General features: G+C 41.6%; 1 protein-coding gene across 3 annotated transcripts in view; it reads right to left on the bottom strand.

Moving 5' to 3' along the window:
- The window catches only part of SNCAIP (synuclein alpha interacting protein), a 117666-nt gene that overhangs the window by 33684 nt on the left and 65183 nt on the right, over window positions 1-18799 (bottom strand). For all 3 annotated transcript variants that reach the window (XM_032790777.2, XM_032790779.2, XM_032790778.2), the window contains exons 3-4: window positions 17863-17935; window positions 556-1421 (exon numbers count right to left, since the gene is read on the bottom strand). In XM_032790777.2, coding sequence (XP_032646668.1) covers window positions 556-1421; window positions 17863-17935 — 939 coding nt within the window. The remainder of the gene's footprint in view (window positions 1-555; window positions 1422-17862; window positions 17936-18799) is intronic.

Here is an 18799-nt window from a genome sequence, read left to right as displayed (position 1 = left end):
CTATTCATGGTTTCTAATCAAAGAGCTGGAACGAAACAAAACTTCATATGGGTCAGAGGGTAATCAAGCTTTAGTGTGAGCTCCCATCTGTGAATGCTGCTGCAACAAACTGGCATAAACACTCCTGAATAATAATCAGAATACAACAGAAACCCCTCTGTTCCCACGGCCAGCATCTGAGTAGAAAGTGATGTAATCCACAAATAACTGAACAAGGTGAACTGCAAACATTCTGCAAGCCAGAACTTAATAAAGAAATAAATTTTAATTTAGTAAACAAGTAGATTTTAAGATGAAAAGCATCTGCATTTTATATTATTTCAGTGTATTACCTACATTACAAATCTTGTCCATCATGACTACCTAAGATTAAATATCATATTTATACGTAAAATCCACAAGTTTCATTTGGAAACCCATGCACTCAGTTTCTAATTACAGGGGATCAAATGAAGTTGCAATGTATGATATGCACATAATCAACTGTTGACTTATTGTATTGTCTTACAGATATACGTTTTATTATAAATGTTTTATGAAAAGGATGACACTTACCAGTAATGATATCTGTCCTTCTTTCACAATATTTAAGATACTTTTATTTTTTTTCACGTCTTCGCCCCTTTCCTCTGGGCCTCCTGAGCAGCTCCAGTTCATATTACTGTTCAGTTCATCAAGTTTGTTTTCTGTCACGGCTGTCTGCAGATGAAAAGTCCTCAGCTGGCAGTTTGGCATTGTCTTCTCAGTTTTATGAGCTTGAGGATCGGTCAATGTCCTGTTGAGGAAGCCCGTGCTCTGAGCTTCAGTTTCATGGACTGAGCTACATTTAACTGGAGACTGGGAAAGCTCTAATTCTTCAGCTAAATGCTTGGGCTGATTAAGGACAATGGACTGCGCATTTCTCATCTGAGAGCTTTTCACATGGGACAGAACACAAAACTGTGTCGTGCTGGCTGGCAAGTTCTCACTGTTTCCTGCAGAGCAGGTCTTGCCACTCAGACCGTTCACTGTTGAACATACACCCAAAATCCTTTTCTCTGGAGCCACCTTGGTAAAAGCAGCAAGTTGCTGGCTTGATTTAATGTAAGGCACATCCAAAATTTCATCCATGTCCAGGTCATAGTGCTCCAGTTCCCCAAGTAAAACACCAGACTCAATGTTTTTACTTTTAAGGCCCTCTCCATCTCCTGAACACTGATCATCATTCTGAGATGCAAGGTGAGAATCGCTACCTTTCTGGTATTCCACCTTCTGGTTCTTTTGGTCATCACTTTCATTGTTCTCTGAGCTCTCCGGCTGGTGCTTTAGTGGGGAAACCCTCTTCACTGGTCTGAACTTACTGTACATGTCTGCAATTCCTGTTGGTTTTTGTGCATTTCCAATAAGAGTTGAAACTCCACAGCTCCAGCTAGTGCTTGAAACTACAGAAAAAAGGGAATTTGAGTAAGAACAGAATATTAGTATCAGGTGTACATGTTTATCCTGTTGTATACTTTGAAGATATGATATTCCAGACCAAGCATAAGGAACAGAAATTTACTAGAAAACATGTTGCATTCACATCTAAGCAGATTTGCAGTTAACCATACTTCTGCTACAGTAATACCAAAATTAAGCAGTCTGGAAAGAAACGCCTTTCAAATTTGACATACATCTTAAACAAAAAGAACTGAACCAAATTTAATGAGAAAAATATAAACCCCAAGTAATTTCAATTGGTAAAGGTCCATTGGCATCCATATTAATCCTGTCATAAAACCTTGCTAACCCATGCTCTGCCATTTTTATCTGACTGAGCTTCATTGAAAGAGTGGGATATTCTTCTGGGAGTTCAGCAATAGGACTGTTTGGAAATTTCCCAGCACAACTGACTTTCACTGGAAATTTGGATTTTTGACTAAAAGTTTTTCACAAAAACTGTCTTCTTTCTGCAGATAAAATTTATTCTTCATCAAAGAACTGAAAAGTTCTTGGACTCTGTCTGAAAATGAGATATCTATTTGGATATGCCACTATGGTGCCTCAAGGGAGCTGTAATTCCTTGCCTCATGTCCCCATTCTCCTCTATGGGTCAGGCTCCCCAGCTTGACTTTATGCTCCATTACATATTGCAGGCACGGGACTCCCGTGAAGCACCACTTCCTCTCACCAATAGGGAAGACTGTGATGCTTCATAGGAAATGTACTCTGACCAAGGGAGCTTGTAGAGGAGAGTGGAAGCATGAGGCACCTGAACCTCAACTCCCATGAGGCATTACGTCAGAATTTCCCAATTAAAATATCTGGCTTTTTTGGGGGAAATAGTTCTGTATTTTTCATGGAAAATTTCAAACTATTGATTTTCTTTCCATTTTGGTTGAAAATTTTTATGCAGAACGCCTCGATTTTTCAACCAGTTCTAGTCAGTAGAAAAAATCCTCCACCCTTCCCTATCTACAAAAAGTACAGCCCCAGTTCATCATAACCACAGTGCCCAGGATCAGTGGAACCCCAGTAATAAGCTTCCTTTATATTTATATTTTCAGTGGGGGAGGTGGGAAATTCACCAAATTTTTTTCACTAAAATCAACTTAGATATTTTCTTTCCAGGTGACTTTTAATGCTTATAAAGAATGAGCATATTCTAAAGTTCAAGAGGCACATTTTAAACATGGTAGATTTATTACTAGCTGTAGTGTATCAGTGAGGTCTAATTGGTGATCACATACAACTTGTGATCTGTAACAAACACCTTTCCTAAGAATCAGCAATATACAGTTTTCAATACATTATTAAAGATACAAATCAAAAGGATAATACTGCTTAGTAACTGGAGTTGTCTGAGTATCGCCTTAATTTCTTTGGAGGCTCTTGTAAATATATATCAAAGAAAATAACAACAAGTCAAGTAATTTAGTGGGCCACTACAAAGAATGCATTGTACTGATTTATTTATGTATTGTATAAGATTCTAGGTTCAAAGTGTTACACTTTTATGTTGGTTTTATTTACATGTGAAATTTTTTCCAAGTGATACAGGGAAATGGATACCATATGTTTTCCAGCTGTTTTGTTCTGACAGGAACCATTAAGGGCTCTGAATGGAAATGAATGCTGCCTGAGTCTTATGAAAACACTTCTTTCAACAGAAGGGTCTTGACAGAGAAAACGGCATCAACATTTTGTTTGTCATCACTTTCCTTATGCTTAGATCCATTATTCTGTTCCTGTGCTGAAACAAGCTACCTTTGCCACTTCTTAATCTTAAAAATTGAAATCTACACATAACTGTGATAGTAAAAATATTAAACCTGATGTTAAGAGAAAACAAAAGCTGTTTTCTACAAATGTTTTTGATTCACCACATGTTCATTTAATTCTTGTTTCCTGCATTACATCCACAGAAAACCACTTTTTGCTCATTACTCATTTTTCCTTCTATTTTGTCCACGTACATTTCTTTATACTTATTGCTGACAGAAAAGCAGATTTAAACACAAAACAATTATCTATGTTTCCTCTAACTCATGAATATATCTACTTATTTAAGCAGAAAGATGGACTGATATCGCACATAATACAGGACTAGAAGGTTGTACCATTTACCCACAGGCCCCTATAGGGAGTGAGACTGATCAGACAGGCAGGCACAATCTCTTCTGATGCTGCTTTCTGTGCATGGGGATTGCATATTTTGCACCAGCCATTATACTGACAGAGTGCTGATCCTCTGTGCACACCAGCCCTACTCCACAGACCTGTGCAGAGAGGAACAGGGCCATGATCTTGCCTCCTCCCCACCCCCTTGTCATGGACTTTTTTCCCTGAGAGATCAGAAGTCAGTAGGGGGGTTAATTTCCTGAGGTCTCAGGGATTGCTATTGTGAGTAGCCTTTACACAGATGCTCCAGTGGGAGAAGGCTCTTGCTCACCTCTCCACATTCATGAGGTCATGCAGAAGCCATTGGCAATCAGGGTCAAATAAAGGCTAACTGCTTGACTACTCTAGAAATCATGATACAGGCACTGAACTGGAACCCAGGGGATCTTATTCAATTCCAAGATCTGTCGCACACTTACATAACCTTTGGTATATCATTATACTGTGTGTCTGTTTCCCAACTATAACAAGGAGATAATTCTTCCCTACTTCATAGGAACTGAAGGTTTCCTGAAGCCCATGGTAGTGCCTTAACCACTAGACCATCTTTCCAGTATGCAAACTTCTCTACGAACTTACTCAGGAACAGGAGGTTTGATACTGGGTGGTAGCTGCCTAGGTCTGATGTCCATGGAGTCTCAGAAGTCCCTTTCTGAAAATGTCATTAATTCACTGAAGTGGGATGATAGTTCCTTGCAGCACTTGATGCTTGGTTCTGCTGTGGACTCCAGACAGTCAGGGTTAATGAAGAGGTTTACCACCTTGAATACCTCCTTAGCAACTTCAGAGGCTGACCTATGGAGGCTGAAAGGCAGATTTCCTGACCTGTAACACTACTTGAACATAGGCTTTGAGAGATTCTCTCGGTTTTGACTGGTCTGTTTCAGCCTTTGTTTTCCAACATTGGTATTCAAGTTTCCACCCCTCTCTTTTCATCTGATACAATATGTCAAAGAACCAAGGAGGTCTGTGTAAGTGATGGGGAGGAGGGTATTGCTTGGAGGCCACTGGGCCAATAGTCAACACTAGAGCATGATGATGATGATGATATGCTGCTGTTCTTAAGCATGTTTTGGAATTTGAAGGGGTCCATGAATCTTCACAGTCACATCAGGGTCCTGGGTCTTTCTTGTCTAGTGAGAACTGGGAAAGCTGTGATCATTTCCTTAATGAGATGACTGTCTTTCCAAGATAGTAGCTGGGTCATGATGTAATCTATAATGACATTTAGCTGTATGGGTTGGACTGGAGATGACATGTGAAAGTGCAAGGGAGGCAAGTGAGGAAATGTGTTTTGGGGCTTTTGAATCTGAGGTGATGTTAGCATGGAAGCAGAAGTCTCGCAGCTGAAGTCTGGCAAATCTGGAGTATTAATCACCATTGCCGACTAAGTATCGATGAACTCCTTTAATGAACTCTTTAGGTTTTCATGGTTTGTAAATGAGCACATCATTTATTTTAGGCTTGGTTTTAGTTGGCTCATTTCTGTCGTCGGATGAATGAATTCAGATTACCTTGTCTTAATGAAGCACCTCTGCTCTGCCCCTGCAGGACTCGATATGAAATTGGAAGCTGTTACCATCTGAAAATTCTTATTGTGGTGTTTACTCCCTTTCCATGATCAGTAATGAAGACTTGGCCTAGCACTGATCCCTGTGGTACCTCACCAGAAACCTGCACAACATTTAAAAAAAAATCTAGCCCTTTATATTTTAAAGTTACCATTTATATACTGTATAACCACTGAAGAGACAGGAATAAATATATGGATAATTTTACATTTGGAATTCTGCTGCCATCTAAAAGAAAAGCCTTATCTTTCCTCTCATGGTTCATTACTTCATCAGAGCCCCTTGAATGAATTAAGACTTTCATTTATTCCAGGTCCAGCTGTCTTGGACTTAGTATACAGACAAAGAGGCGCAGTCTACACTATGGAATTTTTGAAAAAATTCCTCACAGTTGTTCACACTGATTCATCTCCACCAGTGTTAGCAAAGTTGGGGCTTTATGAGACAAAGGGATGCTATATATAACAATGCGATAATAAGAACCAGTTCTGAATGTATTTCTATTTTAATTAATACCATCAGTGAAATATATTAACAATTTTAACTGAAGGTGGTGCTGTTTTACAGTTTAATATACTAGCAGATTCAAAGAGCACAACTTGTGCTTTGACATAAGTGCTCTGGCATGAGAAACTTGATTTGTGAATGACCCTGTGTGTGTGAGGGTGAGACCTGGTCCACATTACGCGTTTATACCGAATTTAGCAGCGTTAAATCAAATTAAACCTGCATCCGTCAACACAACGAAACCCTTTATATTGATATAAAGGGCTCTTAATACCGATTTCTGTACTCCTCCCCGACGAGGGGAGTAGCACTGAAATCGGTATTGCCATGTCGGATTAGGGTTAGTGTGGCCGCAATTCGACGGTATTGGCCTCCGGGCGCTATCCCACGGTGCACCATTGTGACCGCTCTGGAAAGTGATCTGAACTCAGATACACTGGCCAGGTAGACAAGAAAAGCCCCGCAAACTTTTCAATTTCATTTCTTGTTTGCCCAGCGTGGAGCTCTGCTCAGCACGGGTGGCCACGCAGTCACAAATCCAAAAAGAGCTCCAGCACGGACCGTATAGGAGATACTGGATCTGATCGCTGTATGGGGAGACAAATCTGTTCTATCACAGAGCTCCGTTACAGAAGACGAAATGACAAAGCATTTGAAAAAAATCTCCAGGCTGATAGACAGAGGCCACAGCAAGGACTCAGCACAGTGCTGCGTGACAAGCATAATGGAAAACCAAAGAATCAAATGGACGCTCATGGAGGGTGGGAGGGGGGACTGAGGACTCCAGCTATCCCACAGTCCCCGCGGTCTCCAAAAAGCATTTGCATTCTTGGCTGAGCTCCCAATGCCTGAAGGGTCAAAAACATTATCCCGGGTGTTTCAGGGTATATGTCATCAATTTACCCCCTTCCCCCACTCCTGAAAGAAAAGGGAAAATAATTGTTTCTCGCCTTTTTTCAATGTCACCGTATGTCTACTGCATGCTGCTGGTAGACGGGGTGCTGCAGCGCTGAACAGCAGCATCCCCTTCCCTTCCTTTCCTGATGGCAGACAGTGCAAAAGGATTGAAAACCGTCCTCATCATCCCGTGAATGCTCCTGGCTGGCCTCGGTGAGGTTGGCCAGGGGCGCCTGGGCAAAAATGGGAATGACTCCTGGTCATTCTCGGCAGACGGTGCAAAAAGGATTGAAAATCATCATCATCAGAGCAGCTGGAGGCTGAGCTCCATCAGCCCCCCACTCTTTCATGTCTAATGAAGATTCTGTACTGCCTGGACTATCATAGCAGCGGGAGGCTGCCTCCCCCTCATTTTCTCTCTCTAAAAAGTCAGTGTTTCTTATTCCTGCATTCTTTATTACTTCATCACATAAATGGGGGGACACTGCCACGGTAACCCAGGAGAGGTGGGGGAGGAGGGAAGCAACGGGTGGGGTTGCTGCAGGGGCACCCCCTAGAATGGCATGGAGCTCATCATTCCTGCGGGATCTCTTGGGCTCTCATCCGGAGTGGCTGTGCTCTCTGGTTCTCTAGTACACTTGCCCCATATTCTAGGCAGGAGTGACTATTTTTAGACAAAATATAAAGAAGGGAATGACCTGGGGAGTCATTCCCATTTTTGTCCATGCGCCCCTGGCTGACCTCAGCGAAACCAGCCAGGAGCACCCATGACAGCAGCAGACGGTACAAAAGGACTGATAACCGTCATCGCCAATTTCCAGTTGCAGACGGTGCTATAGCTGGTAATCGTCTCCTCTACCTTGCAAAGGCAAATGAATGCTGCTGTGTAGCACTGCAGTACCGCGTTTGTCAGCAGCATCCAGTACACATATGGTGACAGTCACAAAAGGCTAAACGGGCTCCAGGGTTGCCATGCTATGGGCGCCTGCCAGGTCAATCCAGGGGAAAAGGGCATGAAATGATTGTCTGACATTGCTTTCATGGAGGAAGAATTGAGTGATGACATTTACCCAGAATCACCCGTGTCACTGTTTTGGCCCCATCATGCATTCGGATCTCAACCCAGAATTCCAATGGGTGGGGGAGACTTCGGGAACTATGGGATAGCTACGGGATAGCTACCCACAGTGCAACACTCCAGAATTTGACGCTAGCCTCAGTACATGGACACAAACCACTGAATTAATGTGCTTAGTGTGGCTGCGTGCACTCGACTTTATACAATCTGTTTAAAAAAAAACAGTTTCTGTAAAATCAGAATAATCCCGTAGTGTAGACATATCCTGAGTGTTCTCAACTTCCTGGATTTCAGTTCCACCTATCCATTAGGACAAAGCAAGGTTTGGGGCTAGGATATGACAGAAATAGGCATTAATATTAGCTCACTCTACATCTTTTTCCAAATGATCCATACAGCAACAGCCTCAATGTAGGATTCACTTGTCCTAGCTTGGCTAGAGGAAGAGCATTGCAAATGCTGTCAGCTACAACAGATAGGCTATAGAGGAGAGAAGGAGGGAGATGATAAATGAACTGGAATCTTCCAGACCTTGTCCAGACTGATTTTAGGATGTGACCAGGTGAGGTGAGGGGGGGGGAAACAAAAAAAACAAAAAAAGGTTAGTACAATTAGAAAATAACGAAGAGGAAGAAATTAGGTAAAAAGAACAGATTTTAGGCTGAAGAGATATCACAAGTATAACTGTATTACTATACACTCATTATTTTAATGATTGTTTATCTGAACATAATCGTGTATCTTCCCTTTTTTTCAGTCTGACATTATCCAATCATTCATTTATTCCAGTAATTTCAAACATATTTAGTTGGGACACACTTAGGAGGCATGATAAATACCCAGAACTTACAAATACAACTGCCACCAAATCACAATTTTACCTTAATATAAGTCACATATTGGTAAACTACCAAATAGCTTGATGCATAAGTTGTGCGGAGCATACTCCTAGGGGAATTCTGTGTCACTGCACATGTGCAGAATTCATGGCCCCTGCAGATTTCTTTGCTTACCCGCAGAAAAATTACTTTTGATGGGAAAGCCAAAGGAAGCTGCAAGAGGGGTCATATGCCCACTCCCTGGCAGTGCAGAGTGTTGCTGGAGCAGCTGTGATCTGTGTGCTCTGTATGACTATGCTATGTATAACCTGTATGCTCAAAAGGTCTGTTATACTTCCCCTTCCTCCTGCTTTTGTCTCCTCTCCCTTTCTGAATACCTGTGAAGTGGCTTCCCCCCTGCCCCTCCCTCCTGGAATGCTTGTGGGATGAATGGGCTGGTTGAACGGCTGGAAGATCAGAAGAGCTCCCAGGTAGACAAGGTGTCTGGCACTCTAATTAGGCAGCACTCACACACCCAACACATAAACACTGCCCGAGGTGGAGTGTGACCAACCAGACACGACCAAGTCATCCCTAGTCACAGGCCATGAGGAGCAGGTCCTTAAAATGGGAAGGGGTCATGTGCTCAGGAGCACTCTCACAAACTTGTACCTCCCATGAAGGTCCTTTGAACAGACTGCCTGGCCAGTGGTTCGCCACATTGCATGCCATCATGCCTCGGGAAGACTTACCTTCATTGCACCATCCATTGCTGTGCTGTGGAACACTTACCTTAAAGGATCCTAACATCTCCAGTGCCGTGCCTGTCCTGGAAGTGTGAGTGTGTGACTGTTAGTGTGATCCTCCCCCGCTTCTTTTGAGCTTAGCTATCAGTATAATAAACATGCTGCTTTCTGACAAACTCTGGTGGGTCATTAGTCCTCCCTAAGCTTACTAGCTGGCCCAATGTCAGGTAACACAGACAGGTTGGTTTGGGCATCCAGAACAGCCGGTAGAGATGTAAGTCACCACCTGGGAGAGGGGGGCTGGGTAGCCATGTGTATATGAGAGAGATAGAGACACTTGTCAACTCTTGGCATGGAGGGGCAGGGCTTTGGGGTATTTCCGAAGAGGTAGGAGTGGGACAAGCTCTGTTCCCTCAGGCACAAGAGAATATAGCAACCTGCCTACTTAGAGAATTGTTCCCATTGTTCTTAGTAAATTTCCCCAGGAGTATAAAACAGGTATAAAAATTTTAAGGCTCCTTTACATTGCCAGAGTGGTGTAAAGGAGCCTTGCTGTAAAGGACAATATGGCCTTATAAATGCTTGTGGTCTTTAGTGATGAGAACTGGTCTCAATTTTTGGATTGAAAAAATGTCCTATCAAAATGTACTTCATGAACTGTTTGCTACTGACCTTTTGGACATGGTCAGTAGCCAGTATAAATTGTGAGCTTGAGTCCCCAGCCTTCACTTGTTCTTCAGTTGTCTGATGTGACATTGAGCATAGGCTGCATATATTTGTTGACATAATTTGAAGCAATGCGTCAATACTACCTACATTACTATTAGATGAGGGGTGGGGGGGGGTTGATGATTTTCTCCAATGCTCCCCACTCCCATTCTCCATCCATTGTATTGCAGTTTAAATAAATTACCAAAATAATTGAAACTAGCTGGATTATATTGCATTATTTTGACAACAAATATGCAGAATTTTAAAATATTGTGTGCATAATTTTTTGGTGCAGAATTCCCCTGGGAATAAGAGCACCAAACCTGGAGGAATAGAAAATTTCAATATTTACTGATAATTTCCCCAGTAGGAAAGCAATCCCCTGGATATTCTTGTGAACTATGCTTAATTTAGTTCAGTGGATACAGTAGCATACAGGGTTACTGAACTAACCTTTCACTGCAGGGGACAAGAAGTCAGTTGGCTTTCATCAGTAAGTGAATAAAGATCTCAAGTAGGATGCTGTTCTCATTCTAGACACCTATTTAACAACATCAGAGTCATCTCAGCTAACAGATGCAATCAACTAGCTCAGCAAAGCTGGTTGGGCACAGATGTCATGAATTGTTAACTGCAACGGCCTTATCAAATCTACCTGTCTCCCCAACGTTCACTTACTATGAGAAAGCAAGCACGCAATTTCATACTGAACAACAAAAGCAACAAGAGACAATTTCTGCTCAAGTAAATCATTCTTGCTTAGAAAACACTGGAAATCAAGTGATCTATGGGTTAGCAACACCATGACAGAAACGGAACTAGCTGGAATTATGTTTAAATGGATTCCTTTAACTTTAGTTGGCCTCAGTATAAATAGGGCCATAAAAGTCCTTGGATCTAATTACCCTGGCCATGAACAGCCCTTCCATGAGGTAGGATGGGACAGAAAAACCTTACAGGATATGTCTGTATTGCAGCTGGGAGCAAATCTTCCACTTTGGGTTGACAGACTTGCACTAGCTCAAGCTGAACTAGTGCACTAAAAATCGTATTGTGGACGTTGGAGCTCTGGCAGAGACTCCTGCAAGCCTGGGGGGTCTGCTGCCCAAGCCACAATGTACACACAACTATTTTTAGCAATTTAGCTTGAGCTCTGTTAGCGCAAGTCTGTCTACTCACACTGGATGCTCACTCTCAGTTGTAGTATAGACATACCCCCGAGTTCTCCTTGAATCATTGTGTGTCATGAAGGACAACTGGATGGACAAGAACTTACCTCATACCCTTTCCCCACAGAACGGGATGTGCTTTCCCCCTTAAATCCTGTGGAAACCCAGGGATCTGGAACCCCTAACTGACTGTGCGGCCCCCTGCAGCTTTACTTGTCATAAATAGATAGCTAAGGGTTAATGTTTCTTTCACCTGTAAAGGGTTAACAAAGAGAACCAAACACCTGACCAGAGGACCAGTCAGGAAACTGGATTTTTCAAAGCTCAGGGACGGAATGTTTGGGTCTGTGTCTGTTTTGGCTTAGCTATTGCAGAGGATCTTTTCTTCTTCAAGACTTCTAATACTCCGTTTCAGTTGTGAGTACAAAGGTAGAAAACAATTAGGCTGTGTTGGTTTTTCTGCTAATCATTAAGTGATGTAGTGCTGGAATGTTTAACTCTGGATCTACTTTCCTGTATAAGCCTGTTTATTCATATCTTTCTTTTTAAGCAATAGCCCTGTATTTCCTTGTTACACGATATTATATTTTTGTACATTTTCTCTTCTTTTCATATCCAGTTATCTTTTTTAAACACTTCGTTGACTTTTCTTTTTCTAGTTCTTCGGACACGCGATAGGAATACTCCTGATGCCAGATTACGTGTCTCTCTAGCGGGACAAGATGGGAGGGGGAAAGAAGGAGGGGAAGGTAAATTGTCTCTCGTGTTTTGTGTTATCAGGACTTGAAGCGGGCAAAATACTTCCTAGCATACCGGGCAAGGGCAAAAACTGTGAGGAAGTAAAGGCAGGAAGAGGAAGTGTGGTTATTCATCCCTTGTTGGCGATCAGGGGCATCTGAAAGATGTTGGGGTCCCAGGGAAGGTTGGGGAGACCAGATGGCGCCAGACACTGGAATTTTGGTCAGTGGTTGGCAGCGTATAGTCAGATCTAACGCTTTGCGTAATTAACTTTAGAGCGTTCTTGCTGGTTCTCGTTTAAATGAACACTAAGAGTTCAAATCTGGAGAAGTAGGAAGCTACTTCGACTGATCGGCAGCGATTGGGAGTAACTGACCTAAGAGATCCAGGCAGTGAGGATATTATTCTTTCTTTTCTCTGCTAGGGCATTGTCAAGCAGAGGAGTAAGGGTTTGTGGTTCTAAAAGCCGCCGAGAGAGAATTTTTTTTTCTAGGTCTTCTCTTCTGCTCAGCTTGGCTTGCATATTTCAGCACGGAGTCAATTAGGTGACAAAAGGGTTCTTTCTTAGAATAGAATTCCAATGGGATAGTACCACACACGAACACATGAAATAAAGTCGGTTTGACTAGTTAAATTGGCATTCAGAAGGGCTTAGACTATGAAGAGAGTGTTAAAAAGCAGGTTGCTAGCAGGGCCTCTGGAGACAACAGACAAGCAGTACATTCAGAGAACATATACCTCACAGAGGGACCTCCTTCACAAGAACCGCAGGAACCAGGTCGATTGTTCCAACGATAACCAGTAGCAGCACATGTTGCGATATGGACAAACGATACGACTCCCTAAAGACACCAGATGGCGATTCGATGGGAGGCCCTTCACAAACAAGAGATGGAAAGGCTTTATAAAACAACGAAGCTGCAAGATTGCAGCCTATCCAATCGAGGAGAGAGAAACGCAAGAAATGGAAAACAACAACAAAGAAGGTGACAAGAGAGGGAAAAACAGATGCGAAAGCGATGACGGAAGCATTAGAACAGCGCATACAGACAACAGAACCACAATCACTCCTAACGCACCTTTTGCAATACTCAGTCTCTCAACAGCGCACAGAAATAATTCCCTCATACAAGTCAGCGCTGTGACACTGAGGCCTTAGAAAATTTGAAGAGCCTAGATTGGGTACAAGCATCGCGTGAAGACACAGTACCAGTGTAGAGCTAGGTCAACTCAGGTGGACCCTTTAGCAGAAGTGGCCGTGAATGTCAAAGGACAAACATGAAACGATTTTAACCTGTATTTCACCAGCAGTACAGCAATGGAAATAACCCGGATCATGGCCGTCGGGTTTAGGAAACGCAAAGTGGGAACCAGAATGGGTCATTTCCAACACGCCTCTACGTTGGAAAGAATCTATAAGGGGCACTGGATATCAGGAAACCCACATGTTCATCTCGATGTTGCGGAACTGCACTCTCATACAAACTGGACCAGTTCTGGATGGTTTCCTGAGGAATACACAGGGTACATACAGATGGAAAACCCAAAAATCTCACCGAGGCGGGGGAGATTGGAGCCAAATGGATGGAAGTGGCAGAAAGCAAGAAAGCTACTGTAAAGGGGAATGAAAACCCCAGGGGGCACACCGACAATAAACCCTACAACCGAGGGCAACCCAAAACCCCACCTACAACCCAAGGAAAGCCACAGACACCCTATTCTTCCACCTCACCAGTCTCCAGTAACTCACCTCGACCCAGTGACCCGTCAGCTGGAAGATGCTATAAGTGTAATGAACTGGGACATATAAAGGCCAACTGCCCAAAGAACCCCATCTGGGTGCAAGTCATTACACCATCACACCGAATATCCCCAGGCCCAGATACCTCTCAAATCCCCTTGGAGCGAAGGGAAAATTTGAGAGTGGGCGGAAAGAAGGTTACCCCTTGACTGACTGTGGGGCCCTCTGCAGCTTTACTGAACTGTAAGGTTTCTCTCAGACTCCACAGTCCTAGCAATGTGCCCATTAAACAGTAACTCCTTGCTGGTAAGAGGGTCACAGAAAAGATAATGCCTTCACTTTGCATTAACTCTGTTAATTTGTGCAGAGTGTGGGAGAAGGTGAGAGACGAAGGAATGCATTTCCCCTTAGGCACAGATCCTTGACCTTCAGGAGACAATAGGGCCAGAAGATGCCATGGAGGTGACAGATCCAACCCTTTTACACCAGGGGGAAAATCCAGCTGGAGGGGATTCTTCTCTCAGACTCTTTGGCCCCTTGTTGACCAAAAGAATGGACAGTGAGAAAAAAAAAAAGAGATACATTATTGGATTTTTGAAAATAAGAAGTGAAATCCAGATGATGATGGGCCCTGAAGGAGCAGGGACAAAAAAAAAAAGATCTGTTGAAAAGTTTGGGTGGAATCCATGAGAAAGCCTGTTGACTGGTAAATAATGTTATGTTTTCCTAGGATTAAAGGTAATTAGAGCAATTTAAAATCAATATAACCAAACACTTTCTCATGTTACCACCATATTATTCAAACATTTAGATGAAATGGGTGAAGAAAACGGTATGACTAAACCCCATTCTTACACCATGAATAACAGATTGGCAATGACATAACACAGGATTTTAGTCTCAACAAGAGCTTCTGGTGATACAATTCAGTTCAAATTGTCTTGGAGTGACTTTGCTGTACACATATCTTTCATTTTTTAATATAAAATAAAAATGTATCTATATTTTTCTGGATTCTTGACCCCTTGATTGAGCTTGCTGAACTAAAATACAAAAGAAAAAAACAACCAAAAAACCTATTCAAACCCACAGCTGGAGGCAAAAAAAGTGGCAGTTTATTTTTTCTGCAGCACACCTAATCAAAAGCACCACTACTGAGGTAGAGGAAAAGTCTTGAGTGCAGAGTAGCTATTATTTTGCTAGCCTAGTAAGTAATGAGATTTTGAGGTGGAGGGCTGGACCAGCTTCTAGTAGACCTGGCTTGAAATAAGTAACTTGCCTTATTTCTTATTGGGCATGACTGGGAAAATGAATGGAAAGTTAAGTTCTTATAACAAGCAGTATGCTGGAGTTTGGATGGCTAGCTCAGATCAGCAGGAACATTCTCGTGTTAGTAAACAAGTCTAAATGTAAAATAAGGTAGAGTTCATATTGTGTGTGCTTCCATCTCCTGCGTTTGAGACTAATCAACTAAGTGCAGCTTTACTGTTTACCAAACAAAGGAACATGAGTGATGAGATTGGAGTCGAACTGAGTTTTGGGAGAACTGAATGGAAGAGGTCTCAGGGGAGCCCCAACACTTCTCCTAATATCGCACAGTTATTCTGTATATAATTATAATTTAAAATTGTCAATGGAGTGCAGACATATCAGGTTGTCTTCATTTACATTTTTACTATCTTACGTAGGAGCTGGACATATTTTCTCTTTATGTGGAAATAATACATAATAAATAACTCTTGGAGAGATTAATAGTTTTCCTATAATCTGCAAATCAGGAAGTCAAAAGGACAGGAGACCACAGTAGAACAGAATAAAACCTGGGTTTTTCCCAGTGAGTGGAATCAAGCCATTTCCCCATACATAACAGGCCTGATTTTGCCTCCTAAGCTGCAGTAACAGGAAAACCCCATTGTTTGAATGGTGAACCTGTGTGTGAAGGAGAATAGATGGGACTTGTAGTCTCCTGCTGCAAGAGAGGATGAACCCAAATGCTTGTTCTTGAGTCCATACATAACTGCTAACATTTTTTAAAGTTCTGCAATAATTGTTCACTTAAGCCAGGACTCTAGGAGCTCGTATGTCCCTGTATGACCGTGATGTGTGCATGTATCCTAAAGTTTGTCACTTATTTAGTGCTATACAGTCACTGACTAATTTTTTAATCCCAACTCTTTTTGAAGACAGGTAATTATTATCTCTATTTCCTAATAGGGAAATTAAGGAAGAAAAGCTAAGGTTTCTCTCTCGAAGGCAACTATGTAAAAATGACCTCAGCTGATATAAACTGATGTAGTTCTACTGATACTTCAATGGAGTTATACCTATTTATGCCCATCAAGGATATGGAATGATATCTTCTCACTCAACAGTTCTGCTCCCTGCGTATATTCCATTATACTTTTAATGAAAAAAATAAGGTCATGCTACTTTCAATCCTACAGAACCTTTAGGACTGAAATGGTTACCAGCTCTGAGAAAGTAAATTGTATTATTTTCTGGATCAAGCATTTTCAACAGAACTCTTAGTTAATTTCCATTGGTAGGGGTCCCCTGGCGCTACCGTCTGTCTTCCAGAAATGCCTGTAGTTGCATCTATCCAACCCCATTTAAGGCAATTGGTGTGTAAAGAAGTAACTCAGTGGGCATCATTGGAAGACAACGGACAGCAAAAGGGACTTTACAGATGGAACCTAGTTAACAATTCAGCTGCACAGCAGGCTGTGACTATCCCAGGATCTCTAAGAAGAAGCAGGCTTAACAAATATTCCAACCTTGTTATTGGTTTATGTTTGCAAGGCTCTCTCTGAAAATAAAAAGAAATATTATTTCTTCAAAGGGAGCTGCGCAGACCATTCTGGTTGGGAGGAGACTAGAGAATGAATTGTGACTTTATTGCAATTCCTACCCTCCTCCCTCTTGCTTTATCCCCTTTTTGTGGAGCAGTTTATGTAGTGATATGTGTGTGGAAGATTATAATTTAGTGACGATCCCTCATAAGGGACAGTATTGTAAATATAGTAGTTTAGAGAGGTGTCCTGGAAGCTGGGGTTGAGAACACAATGTAGCTGTATACAGCAATTCATCACAGCAGTTCTCTTGTTTGTTTTATTAGAGGTTTTATTCCTTTCTCATTCACCAGTTTGTTGTTTAATGAACCCCGAGATCATTATAGTTTACATCTCATTCCCGCCCCTTCCTCACCCACTTGTTTGCAGCAGAAAGTATTGTCTGAATAGACCCTGCCCTCTCTGCTGCAGCCAGTCACAATCTGAGCAGAGAAGTAAGTGAGGCTTTACTTCCCTTTATTTTCAAGTCCAGCTGCCATAAGGACTGTGACAATCTAGCCCTTAATGATTCTGGCAGGAGAAGCAGCTATTAGAAAGCTGCAATTTATCTACAAACCTTGGTAATTTACAACTATGTGAAAGGAACTACAGAAATAAGGGTTGCCAAAGTCTGGCATGGTCCATCTTCCCATGAATTTCAGGTCTCAGGTTTCTGCTGTAAATGTTTTAGATTCAACAATATTAATGAAAGCACACTTAAAGCATCAGATGAAAGCATAAAAAAACTTTTCATAGCTCCACAGTAAAGTATTACTCTCATCAATTCATTTTTGTTCATCACAAAAAGAGAAACAGAAGAGGCTTAATCTGATTTAGAAAGTGAAAAACAACACTGCATGCACTTTTTGTCAGTGGGGGGGAGTAAAGGTCTCCAGCTGGTTCTCATCTATATGCCATGATTCTTCATTTAGTTTACATTATTAAACTCAAAAACTTTGCTTTAATCTTAACTGTTACAGTATGTCTTAGAGTAGAGTACTGTAGAATCTATCTTGTAGCATCTCTGATAGGGTTTCAGACCCTGGCAAAATATCATCCCTCAAACTGGTCATGTCATAGGCAGAGTAAACGTATCCAACATTCTTTCATTGGCGCCTACATCATTATATCTTGTCACCAATGGTTTCTTGGGTTTTCAAGTAAATTGTTGCATATATTGTGGTTTGGATTGCTCAGATGAAACCTTACGTTTATATAGCCAAATCCTTTTATGGAATTTTTTTTTTGTGCTAATGACCTAACATCTGTTGGAAAAAAAAAATCCATGTTTCCAGAAAGCAGTACAAAAATAAAAGAAAACAAAACCAGCAGAACACTGCCAAGAAGCAAAGGCTGTCAAGTCTTGCACTTTAAGAAGCAGCCTAAAAGAGGATGAGAGAACAAAAGTGGGCAGCATACCTGATCTGTCTTCATTTTGTGAATCACACCTTCTACATAATTCTGGGATAGTCTTGAGAGAAGTTACCGAGTACTGAAATAGAGAGAGGGAAAAATGCATATAAAATACAAATTGGCTCATTCCCAAAATTATACAAAAGAAAAACACAATAGTAGTAGGGACACTCTCATTCCAAGTGTCCTATGTAGCTGAGTCCCAAAGCTACCCCTAATCTGCACGAAATGGAGCAGTTGCTACCTGCCTATGATGGCAACTGCATCCCAGCATCCAGCACTCCATCAGATATCAGCATTTCTTGCTGGGACTTGTCATCCTTGTGGAGTATAACTGCTTGGGTTAAGATGACATGTCACATATATTCATCATTTCCACAGGTGGTACCACCATATTAAAATTGACAGGGGCTTTAGAAACCCAGGGACTACTTTGGTCGCCTGTGCTATATATTATGGTGTTTGATTCTGCAAGATCCAGCATACCTCTCTTTAACATAATTTGTTTTATAGCAGGTAAAATTCAGATTTATATAATGCTATATGAAAAAATATGCTAGTGTGTTAGAGATCTAATCTCAGAAATAGACACCTCCCCACAACACACAGGCAAACAAGAACATAAATCTATGCGTCCATGAATAGCTTTCATTAAAACAAACATGTATTAGCACTTTGATGTGAGGGGATACACCTGATGTTGATCAACAAGTTATTCTTTGGATTCAACTTTAAAGGGGTGGAGGGAGGATGACATATTAATCCGACTAAGCAACAATCATTTCCTTATAATCTTGTGGAATGCCTTCAATCTGCCATATGATCCAACTTCATAAAAATACAATTTCCCACAAACAGAAATCTGGTTACTCAATATCAAGAAACCCTTAATTTAATGCTACAGTGTCACAAGAGTTTCCTTTCAAACCAACGCGTATCTGAA

Source organism: Chelonoidis abingdonii, chromosome 6 (genome assembly GCF_003597395.2).
Source record: "Chelonoidis abingdonii isolate Lonesome George chromosome 6, CheloAbing_2.0, whole genome shotgun sequence".
In the NCBI taxonomy this organism is placed as follows: Eukaryota; Metazoa; Chordata; order Testudines; family Testudinidae; genus Chelonoidis; species Chelonoidis abingdonii.
Note: the sequence above shows the minus strand (reverse complement) of the source record. Positions and strands in the feature narration are given on the sequence as shown.